General features: G+C 38.5%; 2 protein-coding genes across 5 annotated transcripts in view; one reads left to right on the forward strand and one right to left on the reverse strand.

The window, feature by feature from the left end:
* Positions 1–232: 232 nt before the first annotated feature.
* Positions 233–15,903, reverse strand: LOC135114679 (WASH complex subunit 5-like). 2 transcript variants are annotated; one of them, XM_064030560.1, is made up of 22 exons: positions 15,791–15,903; positions 12,950–13,096; positions 12,592–12,694; positions 11,924–12,115; positions 9,893–10,113; positions 9,630–9,702; positions 9,189–9,434; positions 8,659–8,901; positions 7,873–7,983; positions 7,320–7,542; positions 6,473–6,651; positions 6,169–6,336; positions 5,889–6,029; positions 5,375–5,557; positions 4,334–4,486; positions 3,983–4,137; positions 3,516–3,678; positions 3,299–3,401; positions 2,534–2,717; positions 2,182–2,408; positions 1,699–1,858; positions 233–1,546 (listed from the first exon to the last, which is right to left on the reverse strand). In XM_064030560.1, coding segments are annotated over exons 1-22 (3,522 nt in total). In that variant the 5' UTR covers positions 15,793–15,903; the 3' UTR covers positions 233–1,401. The 2 variants fall into 2 exon arrangements, with proteins under 2 accessions (XP_063886630.1, XP_063886631.1); XM_064030561.1 differs by having other exon boundaries at positions 15,568–15,861.
* Positions 15,904–20,344: 4,441 nt separating this feature from the next.
* LOC135114678 (ubiquitin carboxyl-terminal hydrolase 24-like) overlaps positions 20,345–22,943 on the forward strand; it is a 32,456-nt gene continuing 29,857 nt past the window's right edge. For all 3 annotated transcript variants that reach the window (XM_064030557.1, XM_064030559.1, XM_064030558.1), the window contains exons 1-2: positions 20,345–20,707; positions 21,066–21,219. In XM_064030557.1, coding sequence (XP_063886627.1) covers positions 20,495–20,707; positions 21,066–21,219 — 367 coding nt within the window. In that variant the 5' untranslated portion in view covers positions 20,345–20,494. The remainder of the gene's footprint in view (positions 20,708–21,065; positions 21,220–22,943) is intronic.

Raw genomic sequence — 22,943 nt, forward strand, 5'->3', positions numbered from 1 at the left:
GTGTATAATTCCATTTCTCCTCATTCAAATACTTAGTAAATCACAACATTCAAGCAAATAAAATTAACATTATATACAAAACTCATGTTTACAAATGACAAAGGTAGGAAACTGGTTTTAATAAGAACTGACCTCATGCATAGTTGTTGAAATTTGTAAGTGGTTTTGAACTTTTAATACTGTTGTGTAAGTCTACATCCAGCTCTTCAGAGAGAGAGAAAAAAAAAAGCCATGGACCTACAAATTTATAATAATAAGTAATCAAGGAACAGTGCATGACAACAGTCTAGATACACTCATGAGTGGAGTAATTGCATCATAACAGTTCAGTTTTTCTGAATTGCACCAAAAAGTTTTTATTCTACATACATAATAATGGATATGTTGGTCCCAGCAAGTGTGTTCAGCCTTTGTGTTTCAGGGGAAGGCACTTAAATAGCTTTGGAAGTTAAGTTTCTTGCAGTTCCTCCCCTAAAAATTTCAGGCTACTGTATCAGCAGGTCTATGAATTCTAATTCTAATGCAAGTAAGGATTTTGATCAAATTTCTTCAGTTCAGTAATCAAGATTTACAAATTTCAATGAAATCACATTAAAGTCAACATCATTCACTAATTTGCCACTATTATATAAGTCTTAGGGGGAAAAATAAATAAAAATCATAACAGGAAATAATTTGGTGTGGTGAAGACCACTCGATGACCACCACAATGGGTCACTTGTCCATTCACACAGCATTCAAGCATTTCAAATTTACATTCTTTGCTTTGAGCATCATGGTGTGAGGAATTAATCCTTTGATCTTAGATTAGCCATTGAAACTATTAACTGGCCTGTCTGCAATGGATTGCAGCAAATCTTGTAGATGGTATTAGACACATGTCAAGATAAACAGAATATTTACTTACTTGGGGATGATGAAATTATTATTATTATTATTATTATTATTATTATTATCATTATTATTATTATCATTGTCATTATTATTATATGATATAGTACTCAGCACATACATGTTTATTCTACAAGTAGTATGACAACAAATGATTTTAAGTGGGTTGCACTGACCAAAGAAAGGATATTATCGTACATCATTTTTTAATACTGCTTATATTTAATTGCAGAAAAAATAGCTATGTACTGAGCATTATATATATCATGGTCTACAAGCCCTACTGCAGAAAGGCCAATTAATGAAAAATTTGTCTGCCACACACATGACAAAATTCCATCTCTTAACAGGTTTACACAGTATATATATATATATATATATATATATATATATATATATTACAAATGAATACTCAATATATACAAACACACAGGCCTAAGTCATATACATATTTTAAACTGTATTAATATAAATCATATACAATACAAGTAATATCGCAGATCAAAGAGCCTAGCCATTGTGGGCTGCCATGAGATGCTTTGGCACATAGAGAGATAATGTCTTCTTTGGTATTGACATCTTTTTTGCAACTTCTTCAAGGATTGCTAGGCCAGTCACTGTCTCATGTGGCAAATCCACACCTTTGTTGACATTGCTGAGTTGGGAAGGAAAGAAACCCCAGTGTAAACTCTGCTTAATGTGAACCACAATTTTATATTTTTATATTATTGGATACACAAAGTCTCATTGGATATCAATATATGTGAAAAATATAAAAGCATAAAATCATCCATGCTATGCACTCACTTGGCAGCAGTGTGTGCACCATAGGAAGTGATGCACTGGGCCAGAAGCTGCAGGAAGCGCAGTGTATGATCTTGGTGGTACTGTCGCAGCACAGTCACTAGACCCACCACAAATGGCTCCCCATCCACACCCTCATTGCCTCGGATACTCGCAAGGCCACCTGCACAACAGATAATGTATGTAACGAAGAAACATTATGCAAACATTAAAGTTCTTTAGACTCAATGGTCATCCTAAACCTCCAAAACAAAATACCAAATTATCAAGCACAGGATGACAAACATTTTTACTATAATCACTACTATTCCTGTTCCTAATGCTCCCTTGCAAGTGACCACTCACTTCCTTACAGTTTCAAAATTTTGAGCAAGTTAAGAACAACTTCTTCAAAGATGAAATGATGGCTTATATGAGGGATAGACACAGAAAAGACAGAATAATGAATGAGTACATGGCTCAGTTGGGTGAGAAAAAGAAACTCACCAATCTGTTTGGAGAAGTGCATCTTGGGAAACTGTGATACTACTGTGAGCAGCAGCAGGAGTGCAAGGGGTGGGAGGGCATGTGTTGTGATGTATATCCTGTCAAGAGGTTGGGTCATGCCACACCACTCAAGGAAGACACTCAGCTCACTGGTCAGGGCACCATCCTCATCAGGGTAAGGGCGGGTTGGATCAGTGTAGTGTTGTTTTACATCTGCCATCAAAGACCTAGGAATAAACCTTGTTAAAGACAATGTTACTCTTCAAAGCAATACACAACTGTATTCTCACTATTTGGAAAAAATATGAGAAAAAATTCAAAAGCATCCAAAAAGCAATTCTACCAGACATACTCATTCATAGTACTGAGTGCAGCTGCAAGATATTTGGCATCAAACTTGCAAGAGGAGTTCAGGCGGCTGGCAGCATGGAGTCTTAGGATCTGCATCTGTCCAACCTTCATGATATGGTCAGTGATGAGAGTACACAGCTTGTTTGTGCGCTGAACCCATCCTGTGTACTGTCGCACTGGCTGAGCTATAACAAAGAAAGAAAAATTGTATCAATGAAATGAACATTTAACAAAGACAAGAGCAAATTAAACATGAAAGGCAAACTTTTGTCTCTATCTCAAGGTATCTCCTCAGTATTATTTTTTTTCCATGAAATCTATATCATTTGTCACCACATACACAAAAGGTAATTTTCTAAACATCAGAGATGTCACCTAAAACAGAATGCAAGATTATTCCAATGAAAATAATAACAAAGGATAAAGATCATGATAAAAAAATACAAGTAGAGAAAAAAAGAGTTTGAAATATGAGAGGTTGGATGAAGAGAGAGTAAGAGGACTAGAGCAATCAAGGAGGAAACAAAAGGAAGGAGTAAATGCAGTTCTCTATCCCCTTAGGAAGTTTTTAGGAACAGGTGACATATAGATAGAGACAGATTCCCCTTGTTCTCACAATAGTATCCTCCTACCTTATACTTACATTAGTTACCTAATTCTAATGAAAATTAAGCATTTTCTTTATATTTTTCCACTTCCTCACATGACAATGTATAATTCTTACATCAGCAGAAGTGACAAATGCTATTAGACTGCCTTAACTCACCTACAATAGGTGAATTTTGACCAAGCTGAGGCATCATCATCTTCAGAGCTTCTTTCAGAGTCGCATCCTTCTTCCATGCTCTCTCAACCTCTCGCACCAAGGCCTGCAACAAATTTGTTTTTGTAAAAGACAAAAATTTTTACATGAAATTTTTTGTGAAAATTTTACTTTTAAACCAATAAATGTAATAAGACTACCTCAGAAAAGACTGAATTACCTGCAGTTCTGTGACTATCAGGAAGGCTAGGAGTTTATCCACACCAGTGAGACCGGCTGTGCTAATACTTGACTCAACAGTGCCCATGACAGAGCTGGAGAGCACCTCTGTGTGGCTCTTGCTGTCATACCACGTCCTGAGTTGAGCCACGTACACTGTGCATCTATACAAGTGGAAAAATTATGCTTGACAATTGTGTTTTTCTCCATTCAAGAATTAATTAATATACATGCTTGATTTTATGTTTTCTGTGATAAATCTGTGATATTTTCATGAGTCTTTCAAAATGAAATCAACAATTTTTGCATGCACTGATAGCTGGCTCTAAGGTAGCATCCTCACCTGTCACTTCATAAGATGAAGTTGACACTTAAGTTAAATATAAAGGGAAACAAAAGAGAAAGAAAAGAAAAGATTTCACCCATATTAAAAGTACACGCATTACCCTCAACATATCCTATACTCACTTGGGGTCAGTAATCCGCAGGATCTCCCTCACCAGTCTGCCAATAAAATTAACAGACTGAGGGTCTGCAGGTGAGAACTTTGGGATGGGGATTGCCACACTCTGGTAAATACTCTCATGGTCTGATATTTTTTTCTTCACCAGTTGATTGCACTCCTGTCAAAAAAAGTCAAAGTACATTAAATTCTTGGTTATATGTTATCTCCTGATGAAAACAAGGGACAGACTAAATTAAGATATTTATCTAATGGCTACATCAGAAGTTTCCATTTATTTTATCTATGTTCTTTAACTCTTTCCTTGCATCCTCTGATCTATAAGACAAATGTATTTACATGCACACATAGCTTACTTGCTCCACGTTATAGTTGATAATACGGGACATTTCCTCTTGCCAGATCTTGAGGCCATACATACTGATATAGTCCTGGATATACTCAAATGAAGTGCGAAAACCATTCATCTGTTGCCCTACCATAGAGAGTCGCCGGTAAAGCTCACTTCCCTGAAACAAAAACACAGATGTTGACATTTATTTGCACCAATAAGAGGAGAATAAAAGTCAAAATAAAATAAATGGTGAGTACTAATTCTTCACTACTTCTCTTCCCACTATGTGACAATATATGCTCATGAAACACATTAAGAAATTGTGTCAACTACTCTACAGCTACTGTACTTCAAACATAAACACTTTAAACACTTTAATGACTGCAGATCTAACATATTGGCACCTAAGCAATTTTTCGTCCCCATTCACTGCCTTTTGCACCTTCTTTCATGATCAATGACTCTTATTCTCTGAACATATTCCTTCCTGACTCCCTTCTTGTTGAAGCAATCTCAGGCAGATCACATAAATGAATATTAAAACCAATTAAATAATCAAAACGAGATATATGCATCTATAAATACATCAGTCATTTATAAACTTGAATCATGTAATTTCCAACTATAAAATGAAGTAGAATTTGCACTTGAAAAGAAGAAGAAGAAAAAGGAGAGAGAGAGAGAGAGAGAGAGAGAGAGAGAGAGAGAGAGAGAGAGAGAGAGAGAGAGAGAGAGAGAGAGAGAGAGAGAGAGAGAGAGAGAGAGAGAGAGAGAGAGAGAGAGAGAGAGAAAAAAAACTCACCCTATTCTTTTATTCCATTGCATTATAGGAGTGAACAAATAACACTTCAGTTCATATAAATAAAATTGTGGTAAATATATTTAAATATTAGATGACAAGTTGCAACTGCTCTTTTATGTTACTGAGAAAAGAGAAAATGGAAAAGGACACAGAAAGGTTCAGCAGCAGGCTTGCAGTTCCTTCACTTTTCATCTTTATTTCTGGAAATATTTCAGCCATGCAACTATGCAACTTATGCCTCCTCTGAATGCAGGGACTTACCTTAACCTTAGTGCTGAAGGTGAGCCCTTCATGGAGTATCTTGGCTACTAGCTGCACCAGCTCCCGCCTCACCCCATCTTCCAATAACCTACGAGGGTCCACCTGGATCACCCCCACTAATGTTGTCTCCATCATGGCCACTCCCTCAGCCAGCACTGCCACTCGGTGACTCAGCTCTGCCATCTGGGAAACACTTCCTATCATTTGATACACCATACAGATTGCCCTAAAGCTCTACTATATGTTTATTTATATTGCCCTTAAACTTTGTGTGATGTTACTGTTTAATTATGTGGTTGGGTTGGTATGTTACTTGGTTGGATCATAAGGTTCTACAGCACAGTTTAGTGTCAGTGATACATGCATCTTGAGTAATGTGATTCTACAAAGAGGCCATCTCAGAAACAAAGATTTTTTTATTATTATTCACAATTACCACTTAACGGCACATACAAGCAAATGTAATTACTCTGATGAAATATGCAAAGTACCCTTACTAAATTTGCAAAGTTACCTGGTATCTTTCTGGAAGCTGAGCAAAGTCTCTCATCTTGTCTTTATCAAGGCGGGTTGGCACTTCTTTTATTTTTTCAGTTTGAAGCTTGATAATCTTGGCCAGAAGGCCAAACATGGTTTCTGGAATAATCTGTAATACCTGAAATCCAAATAAACATTAGTAAAGAATTGTTATCAGCCAAAAGCAAGAAAACTTCTATCACAAGTTAAATAGATGGCATTAAAAGGTAACAAACACACATTACTTCAGATAAGGAACATCAATTAATTTCTCTTACTTTCCGGACATATGACACCAGCTCCCCTGAGTAATAAGCAGAGACAGATATCAGGTCTGGACTTCGAGCCTGATTGATCCGCAGCAGAGGTAGATCTAAACCCGATGAGAGCTTCAGAAAAACAGCACGCAACCTGGCAACATGTGATGGATCCTTCTTCACAGCTGCCTGAAAATAATATGAATACTTGATCAGGAAGAAAATAAAAAACATGAAATTTTAATAAACTGAGGAGTCCACAAAGTCAAGAAGGTATTGTGATACATAATACCACTTCCTTTTATTACTATGTCACCTAACAAACCTGCATGATGGGTGTGTAGTCATCCACTAAAACCCAAGCATAGGACAGGTCTGAGATGAGGGAAAGGGTGACCAGTTCATCCTCAGTGACCCCTGCTACCCGCACCAAGGACTGGAGAGCTGCCACCACCTCATTGATGGCCTGCACTACTCCAGCACTTGACTCCAAGCTGTGGTACTCTGCAATCAATTAATCCATCAGTACCCAGCCCCATAAAGAATATCTCAACGGGGATGGCCATGCTATCAAACTTTATTCACTGGTACGTAAAGAAAGGAAGGAAGGAAGAAAAGAAAAAAATAACAAAAATGGATAAAAGTAAGAAAATGAAAGAATGAAGAAAAGGAAGGAATGAAAGAAAGAAGGAAGGTACAAAAGAAGAAAGAAAATAAAGGAAAGTAAACAAAAAATATTCAACTTGTAACCATATATATATATATATATATATATATATATATATATATATATATATATATATATATATATATATATATATACACACACACACACACACACACAGAGAGAGAGAGAGAGAGAGAGAGAGAGAGAGAGAGAGAGAGAGAGAGAGAGAGAGAGAATCAGGCACCATTGTGGCTTGCACAAGCCTAAATAAATAAAGATCTATACTAAAGTTAAGTTAGCAACAACTAGACCTCAATGGCAATTTTCATACCATAACTACTAACATTTGGATTACTCATTATTGTGATAAGTTCAGTGCCATTCTCAAACATTCTATACATCTTTTTTTGGCCTGCCAGGACAAGACTTTCTAAGAGTAATGTATATCCTCTCATAACTGGATGGCAAAGGAGTAGTAGTAGGATGCAGTAGACAAAACACTCACCCTTCACATCCTTCATGGCCTGGATAAGCTGGATTATCTTCCGGCCTGAGGGTCCTGGCTCTTCAAGACTCAGACTCAGGATTTCTTCTCCAATGTCTCTGAACCACTTGTTGAGGCGATCATTCTTTTCAACCCGTGCCAGTGGTCGGTTGCCAGAGAACACCTCTGACAGCTCAAGAGCCTGCTGATTGGCCTCCATGCAGTATTTCTTCCAGTTCTCTTCCTGAAATTGTAAAAATAACCAATCTAATGAAAAAAAATCAATGATGGCATAACTATTCTTAAACAAATTTAACTTCATAATGATGCATTGTTTAGTGGATAATGCTCACAAAGCAGTCCCTTAAAAATGAGGCTGAGGCTAGCAACACTAACCACTTGCTTATTGTTGAAAATCGTGAAACCAGAGAGGGTGCAAACCTCATCCCCCTAAGTGACCAGCAAGAACATTGCCAAGAAAATGGTTTTTGGTACTCCAGAAGATGTGTAAAAAGTTACAGTACAAAGTAAGAAATCAATAATAATAGACCTGGTGGAAGAGTCATCACTTTACCTTTTCTGAAACAAGTCTCTTGTATATCTGGGTGAGGTCATGCTCCAGGGAGGCAGTGTTGAGGAGCAGCTGGAACACAGTCATGGGGTTGTACTGCAGGTCTGCCACCACCTGCACCACAAGAAGAGCCATGCCAATCACCCACATGTAGCTTGTATACACGCGTACATATTTGCTAATCATTATCATGGCCTCATTTTTCACACTAAGCAGTTCAGAAAGTAAGAAACAGAAGAAATGTCATGTGAAATTAACCACATAAGCAATGTTCAATGTTAACAATTAATGAAAGTTAAAATAATCATTGTATATCTCAATTACAAGCTGTTGACACATTTGATTTTTAATAATGAGTAAAATTAGAATCAAAGAATAACAAAAGATAATCATTATAAAATAATTTTATACATTAACCAATAAGAGCTCCACAAGATCTATTTTTAACTGCTGTTACTAAGAACACTCCTTGATCCTTGAGAGAAAGACAGTGACAGAGTAATCTCCATTTATTTTTATCCTTGCAAGCAGAAATCTAAAATCACTATAGCTATAATGCAGTACCCTCCATGCTGGTTCAGTTTCTGAGAATGCATTAATAGTGCACACCACATGAAGTTTGGGGTGGGCTAGTCTGTCACTTAGGAAAGGTTAGAAAATTGCTTTCTTGTTATACTTTTCCCAGTACACAAGGTACTTGTACATTTTGGCTGCACCAACAGCCAAAAAATGCACCTTGGTTAAACCTCACTGATGACAATATTGCAACACCTTCAGTTATTCCCTTACCTGATCTCGTACAACTTTACAGCGTCTATTGCTCTCAGCCCCACCCCTGCTGAGTGAGGCAGCATGCAGCATGACCCAACGCAGCGCCACATTACACTCCCTTAGCAGGTTGAGAATCTTATTGCTGTGGTCAAGGACACGGCCTTCAGATAGTGCTCCATCTGCCCGCAGCTGTTCTGTTTGCTTCAACAAATTGGTAATCTTGGCGCTGATGCGGGTGGCCTGATCTCTAATGTTAGTAACCTGAAAGAAGAAAATTATAATAAAAAATAACATGAATCTAATTTCAATTTTTTGACAAAGTTTAACATTTTCTGAAATATCCTTGAATAAGTAAAGACCATACTACTAGATCAAATTATTTTTTAAAAAGAATGACCATTACTACTTTAAATAAATCATGAATTCAATGGAGGATAAAATATTTTGTAAACTACAAGACAATGTTTTCAGGAAACCATTATCTTTCTTATCATTCAAATGAAACATGTATATTAATATATATCAGGCAGACTTATATTTATTCTCACCTCTAATGTATTGTTGAGGGCCTGTTTGGCAGCCTTGTAGGGCTCCCAAGCTTCAATGAGATTTACTGTCAATCCCATGTAGTAACTGAGAACCCAATTATCTGGAAAAAACTTGTCCACAATTTCTCTCATTTTAGCTGTTTGTGAGATGAGAATGTTTGGACTGAAGTACAGACACACAAAAAGCATTGCTGCTTGGTTGGCAAGTGCAGCAGACCTGTGTTCTGGGGAGGGATATGCCTGAACCTAGAGATGAAAGAAGAGAAAAATTAACATAAAACACAAATTCAGTTTGCATTTAATTTCTTTCTAAATTAGTAGTTATACAAAATTTAAGAATACACAGACATTGACAATTTTGACAATATTTATACATATAAAAAAAGAGAGAGAAAAAATCAAGTAATCTAACAACAGTGGATGCATATACTTGTACTCTACCTGGTGATATATGTCATCTGATCTTAGGTATCCAAGGACATGACTGATATAATTCCCTGGAAGCTCAACTCTCCTGTAAAACATGAAAATCTCTGACCATGATAATTTCAATGATTTGTTAGTTTTTAAATAATAAAAAGCTGACAGTGATAAGGGGAATAGCACTGAAAACTTACCTTCCACATGTTTAATCCTATAAATATTACATCTGATATAAGATGAGAAATATGCACACCCATATTTACAATGAAATGAAATTTTACCTAAAATAATCCTCTGGGTAATTCAAAGGCCTCTTAGTGCCTGGGAGGGAAGAATACCCTGTTGACCTAAGGAGTTTACAAACATCATCAATGTTTGTATCACTTGAAGCCTTCTGTCCAGCATATCTGTGGTGGGCCACAATGATCCTCTCCCTCACCAGGCCTGGGAACAGGTAGTCCACCACCAGCAGCATCACACCATACAGGTACAATGCCTCACACTGCAGGAAAAGACTCCTTCTCAGAATATATCAAATAAATATTAACTCCCATATACAGTACTACAGTACTATCAAACAGACATACAGAATGAATTTATTTATATTTATTGCTTATTCTTGAGATGTGATTTTCCCAGATGTCATCTGCATCTTGGAGCAAAAGATTTCTTTATTTATTTTTAATCTGGTATATTCTGGTTGATTTATTAGGATGCCTGTTCCTCAGAGTTTCCTTGTGGGAGTGGCTACAAAAAGTCACAAATGTGTGTTACTGGCATGATTTTATCCAGTCTATTTTACAGTTATATTTTATCTACTGCAGAATTTTACTTGTGCATGAAGTATATTCCACTTAGATATACCATATGGAGTTGAATGGTAGGTAAGTGTTGTTAGTACTAACACACCAATAAGGAAAGATCACCACCAGTATCAAACAATGCTGAAATATAATACAGTGGTACCTCGTGATTCAAACTTAATTGGCTCTTTTGGGGATAAATTGGGAAGCAATTTATCCCATTCAAATCATTGTAAAAAAAATTAATCTATTCCAGGTCCTGAAATACCCATTTTTTTTTTTTTTTTTTTTTTTATGGATTTATGCTGTGCCCTAAACATAGAACTGAATGAAAATAATCTAAATTATAGAAAAAATACAGTAAAAGAAAACATGAAGTACCGTATATTTCAGTGTATACAATGGCACTTGAATCATCAAAAAAAAAAAAAAAAAAAAGACACAAAAAGTGGGTTGTCCTCTACATCAGATACAAAAACAATGACCCTACAAATTTACACAAAATACCATTGTAAATAAACACCAACCATAAAATGATTAATCATCAAAAGTTCCTGCTGGCTTCAGTCTTAAAAACAGTTGTAGTGTACACAGTTTTTATTTCCCACTAAAATTCTCTCTCTCTCTCTCTCTCTCTCTCTCTCTCTCTCTCTCTCTCTCTCTCTCTCTCTTTCTGTAAAAGTAAGAACATTCCTGAGAACTGCTAAATAAAATGAGGCTGATAAAGAATGAAAATGGAATTATATGAGAGTGAGAAAGAGTGAGAACGGAAGAAGCAAAAATTACATGGAATAAATGTTGGGGGAAAAGAAGGAATATCTCCCTTGTCCCTTATCTCTGACAGTTACCAGGTTGCCAGGGCAGAAGCTTTGAGACCAGACAAGAGAGGAAGGGAGAGGAAAGGAACAATGGGAGGAAGGGGCATATGGGGAAAGGAGAGTAGTACATGGGGCAAGGAAGTGGAGGGAGGGAGAGGGAGAGAGAGAGACAGAGAGAGAGAGAGAGAGAGAGAGAGAGAGAGAGAGAGAGAGAGAGAGAGAGAGAGAGAGAGAGAGAGAGAGAGAGAGAGAGAGAGAGAGAGAGAGAGAGAGAGAGAGAGAGAGAGAGAGAGAGAGAGAGAGAGAGAGAGAGAGAGAGAGAGAGAGAGAGATATGGAAGGAAGGAGGGTGGGTGGGAAAGGCAGAGGGAGGAAGAATATGGGGAGGGATGGGAGAGAGGGGCAGGAAAGGGAAGAGGGAAGGAAGGAGATTGACCAAGTGGTGTTGCTTGAACAGGTGTTTGTGTTTGAAATGGAGGACAAAATTTATTCGCCAACTCGGCTCAAATTGGGAGTTGTTCAAAATGAAGCATATTCGAATCATGAGGTATGACTATACTTCACACTCTAAAAGAAGACTCCACATTAAAATTCAAGGAGCATGTGTGCTATAACAATAATATGCTTATACTACTGCATAGTTGAATGCTGACTAATATTTTAATGCAGAAATATATACATTTCTATCTCACCATAAGCTGTTTCCCATCTTCAATCAGGAACATGTTTTCCAAGGTTCGCTGAATAAAGATTCCCTCATTAAGATCTTGCAGGAAACCATTCAGGTCTGACACATATCGATGAATGCTTTCAAAGGCTGAGTAGATCCTCCCAAGAATACTTCTGTGGCTTTCCCGGATTTCATCATCAATGTCCATCAAAACCTATGGAAGAAAAACACCAGACCATGCACATTATGAATCAGTAATTATTATTTTCTTCACATGAATAAACAGGAAATATTATGTACAACTTGAGAGACTAACAAGCAGCAGCACATGCACAGTCACTCATAAATCACATTGTGTAGACTTTAGCATTTTATCTGACCAAGGAAGACAATTGTCACCTTTTACAAAATGAGAGAGAGAGAGAGAGAGAGAGAGAGAGAGAGAGAGAGAGAGAGAGAGAGAGAGAGAGAGAGAGAGAGAGAGAGAGAGAGAGAGAGAGAGAGAGAGAGAGAGAGAGAGAGAGAGAGAGAGAGAGAGAGAGAGAGAGAGAGAGAGAGAGAGAGAAGAGAACAAGATATGTACAAATATGCATGATGATTGAAGAAAGAAGAATGACAGGCACTGTCTGTCCTTCAATGTAGAAAAGCTTATTTAATGAGGTGAACAGAAGACTATACATGGATACTTACTGATGAATTTTCTATTTTCTTGTTAAATCCATCAGCAGCCTTGAAATAAGCAAAATCTAAAACAATATCACCATACTTCTGTTGTTCTGCCTTTGTTTCCAATCTGAAAGTCATGAGAAATATACTGTTTACTCCCAAAAAATTTCCATACTTTTAAAAAATTTTCTATGAATTTAATTGAAAATTTATGTAGGATAGTATCATTAACACATTAATTCTCTGACAGCTGACCTTAAGCAACATGATTTTTAATAGCTAAGATTTCAGTATTATTCAACACTAATGGTGACCTTCTTCATTTGTATTATAGTGGGTAAATGGTGTATCCACTGAAGCATTACAGCAACCACAGCTTTACCTGAACACCTGTGGGACATAGTCAGCAAGCCTCATCAATTCTGCAATAATAGAATTTCCCCTTGCCACCAGCCGCAGCAGAGCTTGTCCGCACACATTATTTTCAGCAAGAAGATCCATTTTTTTTACTTCAGAGTACAACCATTTCCTGCAAAATTAAAAACTGGCTAAAAAAAAATGTGATTCAGGTGTGTCAGTTGTATTTAGCAATACAAGGTTTATGTTATGCTATAATACTGTCACTGCAAATCAATGGTACAGTAAAACCTCCACAAGCCGAACTATGTGGAGTGAGGTGGCTGATGATTCATCCAAAAGTTTGGTTTATCTATCTATACGCATTTTTGGCCAGTTTCTAAACATGTACATTTATTATTATTTATAGCATATCTGTTAGCACATTATAAACACATTATAAGCCCCAAGATAGATATTTACAGCATATTTCATTATTACAAGCTGTACACAATACACTAACTGGTCATTTAAGAATTCACTTAACATTACCCAACTACACACTTAGTGTTCACTTTAGAGCTCACTTAACTGTACATAACACACTGGTCACATAAGAGCTAACATAATATCATGTAGTGTACTACAAGTGTACTTTTGGTTGTCACTCAGAGCCTGAGTCAAAGATGTTGGCTCGTGGCTCTGGTGTGATTGGAGATGGAGTGGAGCTGGGCAGACTAGCTGAGGAGATTGGTAAGGGTGTTCAGGTTATCCAATATTCAGCTTATTCAGGTGAAGTTTTAGGGAGGTTTTACTGTAGTTAAATTTCCTATTTTGATATGTTGCATATGATTTCCTCATGTGTACTGCATATATAGATCGTGAACTGGATGGGTCCTAAATCTGAAGCCTGAAGAATTTAAAATTTTTCAGTGATTTCAATTAGACAGCCAATTTTCTCTCCAAATGCAAAGTTTACCTGTTATTTTGTGAGGTTTTCTGTTGAGACATTTTTTTTTTGGAAGTTAAGGGCTTCAACATCAATTGCTCTGGAATCCTCTTGAAAACAGCAAATAGGATAATACAAACAAAACTAAACTTATTAGTTTTGGTACCAACCTCCGTCAGTCTTATGATCTGGGCCCTTATTCATTTTACACCATTAAAGGCAATCCTCTAAGCTCCAGTTTTGCTACAGTAGATCTCAGCATAAATGTGGATCCAACTCTAAGATTCCATCTCCATCTTCAGACCCTAGTGTCAAAGGCTTCAGGTCTGGTATACTCTTTACTTAAGTCAACTTTGTGTCGCTCTCCTTCCTTTATGGTTAGACTTTTCATTACGCACGTATGTCCACTTCTTGAATTTGCATCTCCAATATGGAATACAGGTTATGTCAATGGCTTATCACTTCTCGAATCAGTTCAACGACGATGGACTAAGCTCATTACAGGTTGTGAGGGTATGACTTATGACCAACGACTTAAAACTCTAGATCTTTACTCTGTAAAAGGAAGACTTTTGTGGGCTGATCTCATCAAATGTTGGAAGATCTTCAATGGTATGTCATCTATATCTCCTTTTGACTTATTTACTATGGCACCAGCAAGAGATATTACAAGCGGACACAAGTTTAAGATTTTTGTGCAACACAGTACCTCTGAAGCCAGACACAGATTTTTCTCAGTTCATGAGGGTAGGTTGTGGAACACACTCTTGTCAGAGGTAGCTGAATCTACCAAGCTAAACACTTTCAAGAAAGGACTTGCCATATTCTTAGGAGATTCTTTATTCAATTTTTGAACTTGTTTGCTTTTCATTGTTCTAAGTGGGCTTATAGCACACTTTCCAGTCTGATCTTTATCCAAATTAGTTCACACTGATGGCCTCTTAAATGGGCTGGTGTGCTAGCCAATATGGGGTTCCCTCCTAGGGAGTCCAACCAGGTAAGGAGGTTACTGTGTTGTAACTGTGGCATTTAGGAAATTGTTAGGTGACTGGAGATTGTTACAGGACAGTTATGAGATTGTTAGGTGGCAGTTAGGAGATTGTTTGGTGGCAGTTCAGAGGTTGTTAGTGGGAGATTGTTAAAAGACAGTTAGAAGACTGTTAGGTGCAATTAAGAGATTATTAGGTGGCAATTAGAAGATTGTTAGATGGCAGTTAGGGAGACTGCTAGGTGAGTTAGAAGATTGTTAGATGGCAGTTAGATGACAGTTATGAGGCAACTACATTATGAAGAATATATTGATTTATGGCAAAAACATGCAAAGATATTCTAAAATACACTAAAATCTTGTAGGTCAGGTATTTGGACTGAGATTATGAAGCTTTAAAAGAAATGGGAGGGAAAAATAACAGGAAAAAAAAATCTGGGGGCATTCTTAGTTCATCCCTTAGCACATATATTTTATTGTCACTGTTATAAGGCACCAATAATATCTGAAAACTCGGTATGAAGTAATTAGGAGTTTTCCCGCCCTTAGTATTGGCCTTTTTTTTCCAGATTTTCATAGATTACTTTAGAATATTTCAAGTTAATATGAAGTCCGGAAGAGATGCCCTCCTTAATCACTATCATCATACTCAATAAGAAACATGCGGGACAAGCCTATACATAATTACCAGCTACAAATTCTACAGAGTCATTGGCTGTACATGTACCTGAGTGGCGGTGGCAGGTGTGTCTCCTCCCAGGTGATACAACAACGCCCCTCTGTACACTTATCACAAGAATCACAAGACCCAAGCAGCTACCCACGGCCCCCTTTGATAATTCTTGCTTTGAATACTTATCCAAAGTGTAATCAAGCACCATAGATCATTTACAAGTTATTAATTAAGCAAAAAAATACGATTATGGCACACGGTGAAGCACATTGCATACATTAATACTGTAGCTGTGGTGTGATGACAACTATTGGTGGTGCGGTTCCGACTGTCCGTGGCTTATGATAATGGAAGTGACTCATGGTAATGTTTTTCTCTGTGCTTGTTTCTGAGCATCATTGGGGCATGGGATAACGTTTATTAACGAAGAACACACACAGGCATTATATAAACTAAGGTAAAACAACAAAATAAATTGTTTACGCATCTACCTTCGTTTCCCCCTACCGTTTCTTCCCTGATATTGCTATAAAGGAAAACGTTTTAAAGTTAACTGGGGACACTAATGTGGATTTTATTTATTTTAAGAAAACGGTGAATATTTTATTTATTTTATTTATTTATTTTTTTTGTAGGAAGGACACTGGCCAAGGGCAACAAAAATCCAATAAAAAAATATGCCCACTGAAATGCCAGTCCCATAAAAGGATCAAAGCAGTGGTCAAAAATTGATGAATAAGTGTCTTGAAACCTCCCTCTTGAAGGAATTCAAGTCATAGGAAGATGAAAATACAGAAGCAGGCAGGGAGTTCCAGAGTTTACCAGAGAAAGGGATGAATGATTGAGAATACTGGTTAACTCTTGCGTTAGAGAGGTGGACAGAATAGGGGTGAGAAAAAGAAGAAAGTCTTGTGCAGCGAGGCCGCGGAAGGAGGGGAGGCAAGCAGTTAGCAAGATCAGAAGAGCAGTTAGCATGAAAATAGCGGTAGAAGACAGCTAGATATGCAACATTGCAGCGGTGAGAGAGAGGCTGAAGACAGTCAGTTAGAGGAGAGGAGTTGATGAGACGAAAAGCTTTTCATTCCACCCTGTCTAGAAGGGCAGTATGAGTGGAACCCCCCCCCCCAGACATGTGAAGCATACTCCATACATGGACGGATAAGGCTCTTGTACAGAGTTAGCAGCTGGGGGGGGGGGAGAGAAAAACTGGCGGAGACGTCTCAGAACACCTAACTTCATAGAAGCTGTTTTAGCTAGAGATGAGATGTGAAGTTTTCAGTTCAGATTATAAGTAAAGGACAGACCGAGGATGTTCAGTGTAGAAGAGGGGGACAGTTGAGTGTCATTGAAGAAGAGGGGATAGTTGTCTGGAAGGTTGTGTCGAGTTGATAGATGGAGGAATTGAGTTTTTGAGGCATTGAACAATACCAAGTTTGCTCTGCCCCAATCAGAAATTTTAGAAAGATCTGAAGTCAAGCGTTTTGTGGCTTCCCTGCGTGATATGTTTACCTCCTGAAGGGTTGGACGTCAATGAAAAGACGTGGAAAAGTGCAGGGTGGTATCATCAGCGTAGGAGTGGATAGGACAAGAAGTTTGGTTTAGAAGATCATTAATGAATAATAAGAAGAGAGTGGGTGACAGGACAGAACCCTGAGGAACACCACTGTTAATAGATTTAGGAGAAGAACAGTGACCGTCTACCACAGCAGCAATAGAACGGTCAGAAAGGAAACTTGAGATGAAGTTACAGAGAGAAGGATAGAAACCGTAGAAGGGTAGTTTGGAAATCAAAGCTTTGTGCCAGACTCTATCAAAAGCTTTTGATATGTCCAAGGCAACAGCAAAAGTTTCACCAAAATCTCTAAAAGAGGATGACCAAGACTCAGTAAGGAAAGCCAGAAGATCACCAGTAGAGTGGCCTTGACGAAACCCATACTGGCGATCAGATAGAAGGTTGTGAAGTGATAGATGTTTAAGAATCTTCCTGTTGAGGATAGGTTAAAAAACTTAAGATAGGCAGGAAATTAAAGCAATAGGACGGTAGTTTGAGGGATTAGAACGGTCACCCTTTTTAGGAACATGTTGAATGTAGGCAAACTTCCAGCAAGAGCTGAAAGAGTTTGACTAGGCAAGGTGCAAGCACGGAGGCACAGTTTCGGAGAACAATAGGAGGGATCCCATCAGGTCCATAAGGCTTCCGAGGGTTTAGACCAGCGAGGGCATGGAAAACATCATTGCGAAGAATTTTAATACGTGGCATGAAGTAGTCAGAGGGTGGAGGAGAGGGAGGAACAAGCCCAGAATCGTCCAAGGTAGAGTTTTTACCAAAGGTTTGGGCAAAGAGTTCAGCTTTAGAAATAGATGTGATAGCAGTGGTGCCATCTGGTTGAAATAGAGGAGGGAAAGAAGAAGAAGAAGCAAAGTTATTAGAGATATTTTTGGCTAGATGCTAGAAATCACGAGGGGAGTTAGATCTTGAAAGGTTTTTACATTTTCTGTTAATGAAGGAGTTTTTGGCTAGTTGGAGAACAGACTTGGCATGGTTCCGGGCAGAAATATAAAGTGCATGAGATTCTGGTGATGGAAGGCTTAAGTACCTTTTGTGGGCCATCTCTCTATCATGTATAGCACGAGAACAAGCTGTGTTAAACCAAGGTTTAGAAGGTTTAGGACGAGAAAAAGAGTGAGGAATGTACGCCTCCATGCCAGACACTATCACCTCTGTTATGCGCTCAGCACACAAAGACGGGTCTCTGACACGGAAGCAGTAGTCATTCCAAGGAAAATCAGCAAAATACCTCCTCAGGTCCCCCCAACTAGCAGAGGCAAAACGCCAGAGGCACCTTCGCTTAGGGGGATCCTGAGGAGGGATTGGAGCGATAGGACAAGATAAAGATATGAGATAGTGATCGGAGGAGCCCAACGGAGAAGAAAGGATGACAGCATAAGCAGAAGGATTAGAGGTCAGGAAAAGGTCAAGAATGTTGGGCGTATCTCCAAGACGGTCAGGAATACGAGTAGGGTGTTGCACCAATTGCTCTAGGTCATGGAGGATAGCAAAGTTGTAGGCTAGTTCACCAGGATGATCAGTGAAGGGAAAGGAAAGCCAAAAGCTGGTGGTGAACATTGAAGTCTCCAAGAAAGGAGATATCTGCAAAAGGGAAGAAGGTCAGAATGTGCTCCACTTTGGAAGTTAAGTAGTCAAAGAATTTCTTATAGTCAGAGTTAGGTGAGAGGTATACAGCACAGATATATTTAGTATGAGAGTGACTCTGTAGTCGTAGCCAGATGGTGGAAAACTCGGAAGATTCAAGAGCGTGGGCACGAGAGCAGCTTTGGATCGAAAATGAGGATAGAGAAAGTAGGAGGGAACAGAAAAGGGGCTACTGTCAGGGCCGTCGACAGAAAGGCAGTCCGACCTGGGGACATTTATGGTCCCCTCCCCAGATGGGGACTCCGAGGCTGGTGTAGGAGTCGCCATGATGATTTTAAATTTTTTGAGTGAAGGGTGTGTGTGTTATTAGGTGCTTGTAGTTTTGTGTGGAGGAAGAGAGTTGTCTTTAGAGGGCAGGCCGTGACTGCCCCCTTGTGTTGTGAGACACAAAGGGAAACGTTCAGTGAGGTCAGAGCTGGGTTTAATGATACCTCCTTCCTTACCTTTTCCTCCAAGTTCCTAATAATCATTCCCTTCTCTCCATTCACCCGTATTTTACTAACCAAATATTTAACCGTCTGCTTACTCTTGAACTTTTCCAATGTCCTTTCGTACAACATTCTTTCAGCTTCACAGCTCTCCGTCATATACTCCTACATTTACTACAAAAGTTCTTCCTCTAGTTCTTTCCTTGCCCTGTCCTTATTTTTTCTCACTTTTTACTTATCCTACTTACACTTTCTTTTATTGCATTGATTGTTCTTATCGCCAGTCATTCACGAAACTCATTCACACCTCTCTCCATGTGTGGTCTGTTCTCTCCTGTCATCCTTATTACTTGCTTCTCTTTCACTTCTCTAAACGTATAACAATTTGCCTCTCTGAGTCTCCCCCCCCCCCTCTCTCTCTCTCTCTCTCTCTCTCTCTCTCTCTCTCTCTCTCTCTCTCTCTCTCTCTCTCTCTCTCTCTCTCTCTCTCTCTCTCTCTCTCTCAACATCATTCTCTCTTCTTGCGCGTATCTGTCTGTATTCCATCACTATGATAATGGACTCTCAGTAGCTATGTCAATCTTTCTGTCCTCACACTCCTATAGGCCTATTCTCTTGACTCGTTCCCTAGCTTTCTGGTTAACTTGCATTAAATCAATCGCAGATTAATTCTTTTTTCCATTCCTGGTTACACTACCCTCAGGTCACATTTGTTTCTTCAAAGTCAAGTCGCAGCTAACCATTCTCATAAATTTTTCGAATCCTAAGCTGCTCTGATGCGTGATTCGGCGAGCCGAAACGCATCTAGTGTAACAGTAATGGATGCCCATAAATTAAAAAAATAACTCTAAATTGACAGTCGAATACTTAATGGGTGAAAAATTAATAACTAAGAAATATTTTTTTCAAAACCTTAAGGTTACTATTCTCTGCCTTATTGTAAATTGCGTAGTAGCTTTCCCTTTGTAACTATGTTTTTTTTTCTCATACACGAAAAGATACATTTTTGTAATAGCTTTTCAAAGTTCAAAGCATGTAAAGCAGTGATGAAAACAATACATCACTTCCCTGATACCAACAGTGAGAAGGCCAGGCAGGCTGCACTCAGATGTAAACACTGGTTGGGGGGGCTGCTGGGAGGGCCCTTCGCCTCCTTCGTCCTTTTTTTTTCGTTTTATGAGGAATCGTGTGTCCCATATTAATATATTTCGTATCGTAGAGGTGTTGTGTGTACATAGGTTGTGGCAGTGCAGGAAATGGTGCGTGCAGAGGGCGAGTGCACCTGTTGCTGAGAGTGGTTCCTCCGTCTAGGGAAAAGAGTGCACATGGTAACTTGAAGATGGAGCAGGAGGACGAGAATATCTCCCTTCTGCTCAACATGGGGTTCCCTGACGTGCGCGCCATCAAGAGAGCACTCAAGTTGAGCAATGGAGACGTGAACGAAGCGGTGACGTTCCTGACGGAGCAGCCTCTTACCTCCTACAGCACCGTGGACGACCTCAGGGATGTCGAGATGGCCGACCCCGCCCTCCGGCCTCCCTCCTATGACGAGGTAGGTTTGGCTGCCTTCTGTCCACTGGCGTCTGTGTCAGTCTGTTAAGTTTACTCAAGAGTTAGGTTTTAGCATCTTGTTATGGGTACCTGTAAGTTAAGAGCATTCTGCTGTTCCTTAATATTTATTTATTTTTTTTCCATTGCATTATTCAAGTATAGATGCACCAGGAATGTTCAAATTAAGGTTCCTAAGTTTTCACATGCCATGCATTATAAGTATTATCTTATTTTAGGATGACCTCTTTGGTAACATTTAAAGAGTGCGGTACTCATTTTGAAATTGCAACCCTTCCACAGTAGCAGTAGTCAGCTTCCCCCATAATAAATGTTGGTAATCTGTTATATATTGACTTAAGGCTGGAGGAATAGATGGCAGCAGTATGGAGTTCCCAACCACCAACCTTTATGAGCTGGAGAGCCGCGTTTTCATTGATGCGTGGTCTATTCCTTATAAGAGAGATGAATCTCTTGGCAAGTGTCTGATATCAGCAGCTAGACTTGCTGAAGAAGGTAAGAACATTAATCATTTAATTATCTTCCCAGAGAGTGCATGATTCTATAAAATAACGTTACATCTCTTAGAATTTTTATTGTTAGCCAATAAACATTTTTACTTCCAATTTATCCATAAAATTACTTTTGAAAATCTGGAGAAGTCTGTGTAACATACGAGCACAAAACTCACATGTCATGTAGAAGTTTTGGTGAACTTGCTGTAAACATAACAAAATTGGGGGGCATGTATCTAGTATGGCTGTAATAGCACTAGAGAGTGTGGAGAAATTCAACATTTTCCAAGTCCAACGAACTCTGCACCAGTCAAGAGTAAACATTTAAATGATTTTCTATTGTTTATAACTGAGATTTGTGGGTAGTGGCATATTAGGATTTCATGGTATCTATAGAGCTGATCCCTCCAATCATGTGCTGCCATTCGTTAAGCCACCAATTACGACTCTACTCGGTAGGTTTAGTTATACTTTTCATTTGTTTTAGAGACACCTCAGGTGTTCAGATAGACGCTCACTTTCATTTGTTAATATAGCTAGCCAGTGGAGGGAGGTGAGGTGAAAAGTGCCAGTGTTCAGCAGGAAAAAAAGTCACCTTGTGGGATATTTAGCAACAGCAATGTTTAAGATACGATATAAAGACACGAAGAAGAGGTTCCGCACATTCATTAAGGAAGCCGCCAAACTCTACCCTCTTCCATTGCCCAGAGGATCTCCATACCTCATCATTAACTCACATCAGTAGCTCACACTGGTAAGGCATAATAGTATAACTTTTGGGTTCCCTTGTTAGGTTAGGTTATGCTAGGTTAGATTAGGTTAGCTGGGGGAGGTCCAGGGGAGGTGTGGCCCCCTCAGCTAGGTTAGGTTAGGGAAATATTCTCCTAAAGGTATCTATCAAAATATATATAGTAAAATTTCCTATATTCCCTAAACATAGTGAAATTTGAAATGTTAAGGGAAATTTCCTTAGATTTTTTTATGACAATATTTCACTTAGTTTTCATTCCCTCCCCCACAGAAAAAAGAAAAAAAGTGGATTCCCCACAGGCCCCATGCTTGTTTGAGTGGTTAGGGTGGTTGGGTGGAGAATGAGGGGGTGGACTACTCATCAAGAAATACCATTACCTTTTATTGTAACAATAAGATGATATCAACTCACATATTTGAGAACACCTAACAGCAAATGACTGAATCAGCTAACAAAATGAGTAGCACCAAAAATATGTAGCTGGCTGATACCAAAACATACATAAGAAACAGAATAGTAAATTAATTAATAAAACAAACAAACAAACAGACAGACAATGTACTGGTATAAGAAAAGGGTTAACAAATGCAAATAATTAAAGCAATAGAAAAACATGATTTGGTACTGGAGTCCACGGTTATTATTTTTTCCTTATATAATGACTTGAAACCTAATTTTTTTTTTAATCAGTCGTTATCGTATATCAAGAGATAAAATGTAAAAGAAAAAAAATCTTGATCTTCATCCATTAATTGCCATAATAATAAATGAAGTGTGTCGATGAAATGAGTGTTGATGTCCAAACCCCATCTTTATCTGGCATTGCAGCTCTAACCCTGTCTTGCACTAACCCCACTTCCAGTCTTTCCTCTCCTCTCATCTCTCCTTTCCTCTCTACTCTGGATGACAAAAAGCCATACTCATTATTTATGATACACCTGCTCTCTCCACATTATGTCCTCTCTTCTGCATGA

This window comes from Scylla paramamosain, chromosome 28 (assembly GCF_035594125.1).
Source record: "Scylla paramamosain isolate STU-SP2022 chromosome 28, ASM3559412v1, whole genome shotgun sequence".
Taxonomy (NCBI): domain Eukaryota; kingdom Metazoa; phylum Arthropoda; class Malacostraca; order Decapoda; family Portunidae; genus Scylla; species Scylla paramamosain.